Raw genomic sequence first — 11,414 nt, forward strand, 5'->3', positions numbered from 1 at the left:
CTGGTTTGAATTTTACTTTCTGTTTTGTTATGTCCTCTGTCCAAGTTCTAATTTTTTGCCAAAATGTTTATGCATGCGGGCATGTCTACCACATGTGGAAATAAGTTCCCTGATTGTAATTACATTTCAAACAGTTGGGTGTCATGTTAGGGAATGTTTTGGCTAGCCTCGTTGGCAGTAAGTGCCAGCGATGAAACATTTTGTATAAATTTTCTTTATAAGAGACCAACATCATTAACCTATAGTTTATCTGGCAAAGATGTTCCCACTGGTATAAGTTAATATTGTGGCCCATATTTTTAGTCCAAGTTATCATGCATTATTTGACAGTTTCCTCCTTCATTTTTTAGTGTAATAGATATTTACAGATTTTGCTAATCTTTTTTTTCTCTTCTCCTTGCCATATCTTAACTAGCTCTTGTTGGGTTGTATAGAAGCCAAACTGTCCTTTCTGCGATAGGGCCACCATCCTATCTCAATTCCCTGAAGTTGTAGTTGATTCCTAGTTTTTAATTCTCCTTTTTTATTTAATAAATCTCTGCAATTTATGATTTTAGTACAGTCTTCCCATCCTTTTTCACCCATCTCCTCCCACTTATGACTGTATGATTGTAACCTTGTTGTTTGTATCCTAATGATTTTTATTGACTGTTTCCTGGTATGATTTGAGTGCTTATTGTACCCTAGGACTATTATTAAGTGTTGTTCCTATGATTCTTGACAAATGTATCTTTCCTTTTCACTGAGAGCATATGCACCAAGACAATTCTTTGTGTGTCCAATTACAGTTAGCCAATAAAGAATTCTATTCTATTCTATTCTATTCTATTCTATTCTATTCTATTAATTGTTCTGTCAGGAAATTTATCCTTAGTTCCCATTAGATCATTCCTTGATAAGGTTCCATCCATTACTTCTTCTCCTGCCTTCAGGTGCTCTGGAGAAAAGGTTGATAGACTTTTCTCTGTGACAACCCATCAAATATTGGAAGACTGCTGTCATGTCACCCTTAGTCCTTCTCTCTTAGACTAGACATACCCAGTTTTTGAAACTGTTCTTCATATGTTTTAGCTTCCAGCCCCCTCAACATCTTTGTTGCTCTTCTCTTCATCTTTTCTAGAGTCTCAACAACTTTTTTTATATCATAGAGACCAAATCTTGATGTAGAATTCCAAGTATGCACTTCCCAAGGTATTATAAAGTGGTATTAACATTTCACGTGATCTTGATTTTATCCCTTGGTTGATGCAGCCTAGGATTTAACTATGACTGTTCCTCCCCATCAAACATCCTTCATGCACTAAGGAAAAACCTTGGCAGTATTGCTAGGTCACTTGGTGGTTATACAACTGAGTATCATCAGCATACAAATGATACTCAAGCTTGAGTGAGAAGGCCTTATTGATGCACTCTGGAAGTGATTGGATTGAGCTCAATATCTTTCCACTGATCAACACTGAATGGAACCACCTTCAGATAAAGGAGACAATCACAATTTTAGACACTGTTTCTCTAGGTTCTAATTTTATCCACTACCATGTCATTATAAAAAAAAACCTAGTTCTTCCATCCAAGCACTGGCATGGCTGCTCACAGCTACAAGGCTATGACTGATTCTCATGTGCCACCAAACCCCATTAGCATTCTTACTAGCTGATCAACTATGCCCAGGCCAAACTCCATCTTGTTTGCAGGGGGTCAGTTTCACAGAAGTCAAATTCAAAACTTCAGCATGACTCAATCTGCTTTGTGCATTACAAGAAACACAAACATGTTTTTTTTTTCCATTTGGGTGTATGAGAAGTTATTGCTACAAGGATAGAAAATTGCTTTTTCCTTGTAATCATCAGAAGTACAGTAATTCTTAGTGTGTCCCCTGTGAATTTCTAGATACAAAAACCTCCAAGCTATAAAAACATGACTGAGTTCTCCAGATGGGGGCAGAAGATGAGACCTTAGCCTGACTTGCAAAGAGCTCATTCCTGGGTTTAAAGAGACTCACATATCTTTGTTTCCTTTATAATCACAGCCCAAAGACAGGTAAGAGGAGGAATCGTTGCTATAAATTTGTCCTGGGGACCTCCAGGAGACACAGGTGGTGTCTGATCTGCTAATGTTCAAGTAATAATTCACGAACAACCTTCAGATGAGTTTCTGCATAAACTTTTGTTTCTGTCCTAGGACAGAAGGTGATAAGAAAGACTGGGCAAGGGTTATGTTACAGTTGGTGTTGCTGCTCTTCTGGTTCCTGCCTCCAGCTACAATGAAGAGACTGCAAACCATGTGTGTGTTCAGGGATTATATCCCATTAAATCAAAGCTACTATAGGCCTGGTGATCTCATTATTGGTGGAAATTTGCCATTGGGAGGCAGTTTGGATCCTACTGTCCCTCACTTTAATACAACAAATCTTCCTTTAAATAATGGGTAAGTTTCAGCTGGAGGACAAAGATATAGATAAATGGTCTCTTTGCTTTAAATTATAGGATCTTTCAGAAATACTTCTTCTAGTATTCTGCAGTGTCCTAGTGTAGTAGATATCTTCTGCTTCTCTCAATAAAATAGCAAGCTCCTAAAATAGGCTGGGATTCTCAATCTCTTCCTCATGAAGATGATAAACAACAAACATGAAGTGTACATTAGAAACTGTGCTAGTATAGTGAAGAATTTGAATTTCAATATTAATCTGGACAGTAACTCCAGAGTTCATGGAGTTAGGAAAATCCCTCTCAGCTATGGAATCAGCATTGCTCATGAACAATGGTACATCTATGGGGTGACTCCCACTATAGTCCTGTGCTCAGAAATGTTTACCACCCCTGAAGAAGTTGCTTCATGAGAGACCCTAAATAATTAGTATGAAAGAGGAGTAGTTGGGAAGTATTACAACCACTGGAGAAAAGTGAAGGTGGGAGGAATAACAGAGGGGTATAAAAGAGCCCATAATATGGATGGAAAGTGTTGTCTGTTTTCTCACAAAGCCATTCAGGTTTAGCTGAGAAAGATCCTTAAAAAAAAACCCAAACCCAATAAAATGTGGTTGTTGCTGCACCAACCCAACACTGAAGTAAACTCTACAAGGAAACAACCTTAACTGTAATATTCCCTGTATTTTTCTCACTATAGACACATCCCCGGTAACTACCAGCAGATCCTTGCATTGAGGTTTGCTGTCTCCCAAGTCAATAAGGATTTTCTTCTGCTCCCCAACATCACCCTTGGCTTCCACATCTATGGCCATTTCCAGAGTGAGATATTTATTTCCTTAAACAGCCTCTCCATGCTCTCCTCACGAGGCCAAGTGGTTCCAGGTTACAAATGTGACCAGAAGGACACTCTGCTGTCCGTCATTGGTGGACTCAATGCCAAATCCTCAAGGTTGATGGCCTCCATCTTCAGCATCTTTAAGGTCCCACAGGTAAGAAAGGTCTCTTGGATATACTATGGAGACATTAGACAAAGGTAAAAAGCACAAAGAGGACATATCATGAGCATGTGACTCTTAATTTATATTTGATAAAAGGGTAGTCATTGTTTTAGTTTCATTTATTATCCGTTTCATGTTGATGGTTTCTTCTCTTGTCTTCTGACAACCAATAAAAATGTGTACCTGGAATGGAAGGAGATTAAGCTGGCCACTCAAAGAGAATCTGCTTGACTGCTGGGGCCTTAAACTACACAATGGTAACCCCTAAAGTCATCAAAAAAAGTTTTCTTTGTCTTTGAAATACTTTACTGTGTCCCTTTTTCCAGCTTGGTGTTGGCTTTGAGTTCAGTGTAGGAGACAGAATTGATTTTCCTTCCTTCTTCTGGATAAATCCCAAGGAATCTTCTCAGTATGTGGGTTTAGTCCAGCTGCTTCTGTATTTCCAGTGGAACTGGGTTGGGCTTCTGGCCTCTGAAAGTGATAATGGAGAACATTTCATTTCAACTCTGACGCCAATGCTCAGGGAAAAGGAGATCTGCCTGGCCTTCACTGAAAGATTGAAAACCAATGATTTTCAAATTACACTCAATAAATTAATACATATTTTCATAATCTGGTCTAAAATTGAAGTGTTTCTTTTATTTGGTGACTCCACTGTTATTACCAGTGTACAAGGGACTGTGGCTGTTTTTCAAAAAATCAAAAATATACCATTTAGGAAAATTTGGATATTAACTTCCCATTGGAAACCTAGCATGAAAATATTGAAATATCTGAAGACTTTCCATGGGGCTTTGCATTTTAGGGACCACTCTGGGGATGTCTCAGAATTCACCCCTTTCCTCCTGTCTTTAGACCCCTTAAACCCACAAGGAGATGTTTTTCTTCCTCTGTGGTGGGAAACAGTCTTTGGCTGCAAGATCCACAAACCAGGCAAGACCCCTCCAATGGGGCGGAAACAATGTACAGAAAATGAGAAGGTGCAGAATCTGCCAAATTACACTTTTGAAAGGAGCATGACAGGAGAAAGTTACAATATCTACAATGCTGTTTATGCTGTGGCACATGCTTTACATGCAATGTATGGATCCAGAGCCCAACCAACCATGATGAGGTTTGGAAAGCGGATCTCAAATGTCCAGTCATGGCAGGTAATATCTGTGACTTTTTATCTCATTAACATGCTTAGAGAGGAAGCTCCCCATATGAATTTCTCCAGCTACTGATTCAACATCTGCATATTCCCTGCATCAATCCATGTCAAAGCATATTAAAGCAGCAATTATTTAAAACTGTTAAGAACCATATTTTATTGAAAGAGGGTAGAGAGGGAAAAGAAGTAAACCAAACCGGGATCCCATAGGTTCTAGAGAGAAAAGACGTTTTGTAAAGTCCTGAACAGCCTTCAACAGATGCCCAAATTTCAGAAGTTGACCATTCTGAGGAAGAGTTGTCAGCCCAAAGCAGGATAGAAATCTGGGTGTGCTTTTGCATCATATTTCAGCAGGTCAGTTGAAATGTTAATGGGCATATCTGCAGAACAATCTCTGTTTCGCTCCAAATGTGCCTTGAATCCAACTTGTAAAAATACACTTAATTTGTTTTAACCTTGGTTTGTGTTTCTATGGCTTAGTATCCTGGATGACCCTCTACCTTTTTTGTTATCATTTGTGGCAATACTCAGCTTGCTGTGGGCAAACAGCTTCTATTTAATAATGGATGGAAGCTAATCAAGCAGAGAAGCAACCTAGAATTAAGGAGAAATTCCATAATGTTGCAGACATAATGTTGCAAACATGTTTGGCAACAGCTTGCATTTAGAAGTCATGGCTGGCCCATCGCTGGAGGCATTTAAGAAGAGGCAGGACAGCCATTTGTCTGAAATGATAGACGGTCTCCTGTTTGAGCAGGGAATTGGTCTAGAGGACCTCCATGGTACCTCCCAAACCTGTTATTCTATTTCTCTACATCAACTACAGCAGGACTCCAAGAGGTCCTAATAAGGTCCCCACTTAAATCCATCATCAAAAGATGGACGTCTCTGAAGTGACCAATCAGGGCAGGTGCTTCCTTCCACATGGCCCCACTTGGCCAGACCTCGTTCCTGCGTTCTGCTGCCTGTGACTATGAGCAAGACAAAGTCAGTGAGAAATTTCATGGTTGTGCTAGAAATCATTGATTCATTTTTTAAATTCTTTTTTTAAAAAAAAATCTCAAGTGATGGCGCTCCCACAACTTCTGAAGACAAACTGTTCCATTGGTTGATTGTTCGCAGTGTCAAAAAATTTCTCCTTATTTCCAGGTTAAATCACTCCTTGTTCAGTTTCCATCCATTATTCCTTGTCTGACCTACAGGCATTTTAGAAAATATCTTGACCCCTTCCTCCCTGTGGCAACCCCTCAAATAGTGGAAGACCGCTATCATGTCTCTCCTGGTCCTTCTCTTTACTAGACTAGCCAAGCCCAGTTCCTGCAACCGTTCATTGTATGTTTTAGCCTCCAGTCCCCTAATCATCCTGGTTGCTCTTCTCTGTACCTTTTCTAGAGTCTCAACATCTTTTTTATAATGTGGTGGACAAAACTGGATGCAGTACTCTAGGTATGGTCTTACTAAGGCTTTATAGAGTGGTATTAGTACTTCCCTTGATCTTGATTGATCAAGATCAGACAGGTGTTCTCTTACTATTTTTTTTGCTTATTTTAACTTTTATTTCTGACCTGTCTTTTACAGTTATGTTTTTGGTGGGTTGAGCTATAGTTTCTTTTTGTGTGAAGATGGATGTAAAGAATGAGTTAAGCAGTTCTGCTTTCTCTCTGTTGCCTGTTACTTCCTTGGCATCTTCTCTCTTTAGTGGATGAATTGTTTCCTTTTTCTTGTTATTTATATCTTGGAAGAAACTTTTTTTTATTATCTTTCCTTGGAAGTCTTTGTTCGTTCTGAGCCTTTGCTATCCCAACTTCGTCTTTGCAGATTCTGGCTATCTGCTGACATTCTGCCTTAGTTGTATGTCTTTCTTTCCATTTTTTGTATTTGTCCTTTTTTTCTTTCAATTTGCCAGAGAGATCTTTGTGCAGCCATGCTGGTTTCTTCTTGTTTTCCTTGGTTTTCTTTCTCAGTGGTATTGTGCTGGTCTGGGCTCCTATGATCATACTTTTTAGAGTTTCCCAAGATTCTTGAGTTGTTTTCCCCTTTAGGATTTTCATCCATGCAATCTTTCCCAAGTTCTCTCTGAGTGTATTGAAATCAGCTCTTTTAAAATCCAAGACTGTGGTGTCATTATGTTCTGTTGCTTGTGTTTGTGTTATGTTGAATTCTAGTATGACATGGTCACTCTCACCCAAGGTTCCTGCAGTTACAACTCCCTCTATCACTTCTTCTCTGTTTGTAAGAATTAAGTCCAGTATGGCTGTCCCTCTAGTTATACCCTCTACCTTTTGAACAACAAAGTTGTCAGCTAGGTTGGTTAGGAACTTATTTGATTTCTCACTTGGTGCAGAATTAGTATTCCAATTGTGCATTTGTATATAGGCACTTGAGATCTTTATGTTTGACACTGTGTTTACTGTCTACTTAAGCTGTGCTGTGCCTGCCTGCTCCTACTTTCTTGCCACCTGTGTGATTAATGCACATGGTATGGCACTCACTATTAAATGCAGTTTAAATTAGCAAGCTCTTAGGCAAAAGAAACTATTCAAAACTGCACTAGATGTAGGTAAAATGGGTAGATACAATGAAATTTTAGATAATTAAGGAAAATTAAAAACGAATCAGGAATTGAAATATCAGGGAATAATTATAAATTGGTGGCCATACCTTCAGTTACTAGCAAAACATAAAGAAGATGCAATGAAATATGGATTTGATACTGAATTTCAACAACCAGATAAAATCTTGTTAGTCCCAGAGGAGAAATTAATAACAAGACTATATAATTATTTACTAAAATTTGTCATGGAAGAGGAATTAGTAAAAGGACCCATGATAACATGGTCCAAAAACTTTGGACATAATATTGAATTAGAGGATTGAGAAAAAATTTGGAGTAAAAACTATACAATAACAAAATCTGTTGCATATAAAGAAAATCAATGTAAAATGTTTTGTCATTAGCATTTGGCCCCAGCAATGTTGGCACAAATGTACCCAAATTTGAGCCTAAGTTGTTGGAAATGCAAACAGGGACAAAGTACCTTCTTTCACTCATGGTGGCTATGCCAAGAAGCAAAAAAGTATTGGATTAGAAAACAAAAGTGATTATACAAAATAACAAAGTGTTGAATAGAATTTAAACCTGAATTGTTCCTTTTAGGGATAATTAAGGGGAAATATAATAAAAAGATAAAATACATGATTTTGCAATATACAACGGCAGCAAGAATTGTGTTTGCACAATGCTGGAAGAAGGATAGCATACCGTCAGAGGATTTGGTAATCCAAAGGATATTAGATTGTGTGGAAATGGACAAACTCACACTAGAATTAAAAGAAAAAGAAGATTCAGAGTATTTTGCAGTATCAGAAAATTGGTAGGAATGGATGGACAATAGGATTAAGAATAGTAGAGATAAGAAGAAAGTATAGAAATGTATATAAATGATTAGAAATGCATAGACATGTGTATTTGTAACAAACATGTCTCAGTACTGCTAAAGATGTGATTGAGATGTGTAAATAATAATAATAATAATAATAATAATAATAATAATAATAATAATAATAATAATAATAATAATAATAATCAACTGCACGTAGCCAAGTATCACAACAGGAAAATTCTATAGTTAAATTTGAAGTGTGGACATAAATTTTTTGTGTATCTTGTATTTTGATGAAACTGGAGTTGGAAACCATGACCAGTAATGAAGTGAAACTGTTAAAGTTCCAGGGTTCAATATTTGGTGTTGCTCCTGATTCTTCAGATCTCCAAGAGAACACCTCTAGAATTTTAGATATAAACCCATCTTCTCAAGTTGGTCACCATGTTATTGAAAAAAGCCTTGGTGTCTCATTTGTAGCTCTAGCCCAAATACTCCAATTTCTGAAGGTCTCCTTTCTTTCAGATTCTTGCCTATTTGAGGAATGTCCACTTCAACAACAGTGCTGGAGATGACGTCTCCTTCTCAGTAGATGGACTGGGAACCGCACGTTATGATCTTCTCAATTGGGTTTTCCTCCCCAATCAATCTTTTGTTCCCGTGAAGGTTGGGCAAGTCAATCCTGAGGCTCCCCCAGGCTGGGATTTCACCATTAAGTCTGATGGAATCGTCTGGGCCACAAAGGTGAGCTGCAAGGAAGTATTGTAAGTTCAGGGAAATATTTGTTCACTTCCTGAGATGGAGAACATCTTCCTAAGTTGAAAAAATACCAATTGAGTCAGAAATTATGGCAGTCATTTAATGAAAAATCAGTTTTGCATGTAACACATTTGAGGTTTGATTTGTGTCTTTCCACAAAGGGTTAGACTTGGGAACAACATCTGCTTGAAACAAAGGATGGAATTACAAAAAGCAACATTGATTTTCATGGACCATTGATGCACAATTGTATCCTCATGGTTCTTTTTTTAAGAAACGTTGTAGTTCAGTCACAAGCTTTCCTCTGCAGGAGGAGATCCCAGGTCATATCTCCCACATCCACTGGTGTTACAGGAGTGCTTTTGGCCTGAATTTCTCAGGAGTGTTCTTGATTTCTGATAGACAGTGGCAAACTCTTTCTTTAGAAGAGAATCTGAACATAGAAGTAGGGATAAAAAAATAGGAATGGGGAAAGAAGTGCAGCAGATTCATTGCTTAAGTAATTTCAAATATTTCTATTTCAGACCATCCCCTTTGCCAGGTGTGGAAAAAACAGGTGCCAGGCAGGAGAGAGGAGAAGAGTTCCAGAGGGCAAGCAGGTTTGCTGCTACCAGTGTGATGCTTGTCCAGAAGGAACCTTTTCTAATCAGACAGGTAGAGCAGACTTCAAATCTTAATCCTCCAGAATCAAAAGAAGACATTCATTAAATCAATCTATGTTTGTTCTTGTTGTCATTTCTGATGAGATTGACATCCACTCATACTGCCCGACTACAGAGGACACTTTTCCTAATCCTCAGCAATTGCTTGTAGGATAGATTTAGGACAGAATTTGTGAATCCCCAACATGCACTCACTCCTACTCTAACATCCAATTGGGAAAACCAACTTCCAATCTTTTCCTGAGGAAGTGGGGAGTGTGGTCCAAAGGTTTAATTTTTTATCATTTAGTGCATGCTTCTTCCATCAGCTCTATCAACTTCTCAGGAAATAGACCTGACAGAGAAAAAGGAGATCCACCTATCTAAATTTCTTCGATAGAGGAGGAGGGATCAAAAAAGTCTGAATGAACAGATTTGAAGTACAAAGCAGAGAGGTTAAGGCAGGGATAATATACACACAAACAAAATAGCAGCATTCCTGGATAAAAGATCTGTTGGTCTTGTATGGGATCCATTATAAAGTGAGGGAGAAACAGGCAGTAATCTCAACCTGAAAGCCACATTCCCCATGGAAGTGCCCAGGGAATAGATAGCTGGAAGTGGACAAATCCTCATCACTGGCTAATCAGTATTATCATAAATGAAGTATTTGCTCTTTTAGATGCCCCATAAATTGCACAGTGGGTTCTTTATTTAGTCCCTTTGTAGGCAAGTCAACAGCAGAAAGGCAACATGCATATCAAAAGAAAAAGAATTTTGATTTCAGATGCAGCTCACTGTGAACCCTGCCCAGAAGACCAATATCCCAACAAGGACAAGGACCAATGCATTGCCAAGAAGATCCATTTCCTTGACTATCAAGACACCCTGGGATACATTTTAGTTTTTCTTGTTCTTTTCCTCTCTGGGATCACTTCTGCAGTCCTCGTGATTTTCTATAAACATCATGATACACCAATTGTCAAGGCCAACAACCGAGATCTCACCTACATCCTCCTGGTCTCCCTCCTGCTCTGCTTCCTCTGCTCATTCCTCTTCATTGGTCAACCAGGGAAGCTCACCTGTCTCTTCCAACAATCTGCCTTTGCCGTTCTCTTCTCCCTTGCAGTTTCCTCTGTGTTGGCAAAGACTGTCATGGTGGTTCTGGCCTTCATGGCCACCAAGCCAGGAAACAAGACAAGGAAACTCTTAGGAAAACCTCTGACCAACTCCATTGTCATAGCTTGTCCCCTGATCCAAGCAGTCCTTTGTGCCACCTGGCTGGGAACCTCTCCCCCATTTCTTAACTTGGACTTCCACTCCTTGATTGGAGAGACCATCTTGGAATGTAAGCAAGGCTCAGCTGTAATGTTTTATGGTGTCCTCTCTTACCTAGGACTTTTGGCCTTTGTCAGTTTCACAGTGGCATTTCTAGCTAGGAAATTGCCTGATAGTTTTAATGAAGCCAAGTTCATTACTTTTAGCATGCTGGTCTTTTGCAGTGTTTGGATCTCCTTCCTCCCCACCTACCTGAGCACCAAAGGGAAATCCATGGTGGCTGTGGAGATCTTCTCGATTTTGGCCTCTGGAGCTGCTCTCTTGGCTTGTATCTTTTCCCCCAAATGCTACATTATCCTACTGAGGCCGGATCTGAATTGTAGAGAAAATATAGTAAGAAATAAGAATTTGTAATTAATGCTAGGATTAGCCTCATTTATATTTGTCTTTGTGGCATTTTTAGAATGTGATAAGATTTCTAATAAACGATGACATGAAGGAGGAATCTGTCCATAAAAGAATTCCTTATCAAGTTCTGCAACTGCTTACAATCTTCCTGCTGTCAGTCCTTTGCTTTTCATGTTTTCAAAGTGTCCTTAGTGAGGTCCAATGCCCTGTATGGAAGAAAAACTTTATTATGAGGCATGTTGTCTGGCCTGGTTAAAAGAGTGTGTGAACCTCCAGAATAAGAGGCTACCTGAATTAGAGGGCCACAAATTAAGGTTTCGATGGCACAGTAATTTATGGTGTGATAAAGTTAATCTTGATTTTAA

General features: G+C 38.8%; 1 protein-coding gene across 1 annotated transcript; it reads left to right on the top strand.

Annotated features, from left to right (window-relative positions):
- The first annotated feature begins 1,177 nt into the window (after nt 1-1,177).
- On the top strand, nt 1,178-11,055 carry LOC113453098 (vomeronasal type-2 receptor 26-like). The gene is made up of 7 exons (XM_087933976.1): nt 1,178-1,191; nt 2,182-2,427; nt 3,127-3,418; nt 3,754-3,836; nt 4,233-4,578; nt 8,489-8,707; nt 10,093-11,055. The coding sequence occupies exons 1-7, from the start codon at nt 1,178-1,180 to the stop codon at nt 11,053-11,055; spliced, it is 2,163 nt and encodes a 720-aa protein (XP_087790102.1).
- Nucleotides 11,056-11,414: the final 359 nt, after the last annotated feature.

Source organism: Pseudonaja textilis, chromosome 1 (assembly GCF_049901715.1).
Source record: "Pseudonaja textilis isolate UNSWEBS1 chromosome 1, rPseTex1.2, whole genome shotgun sequence".
Lineage (NCBI taxonomy): Eukaryota > Metazoa > Chordata > Lepidosauria > Squamata > Elapidae > Pseudonaja > Pseudonaja textilis.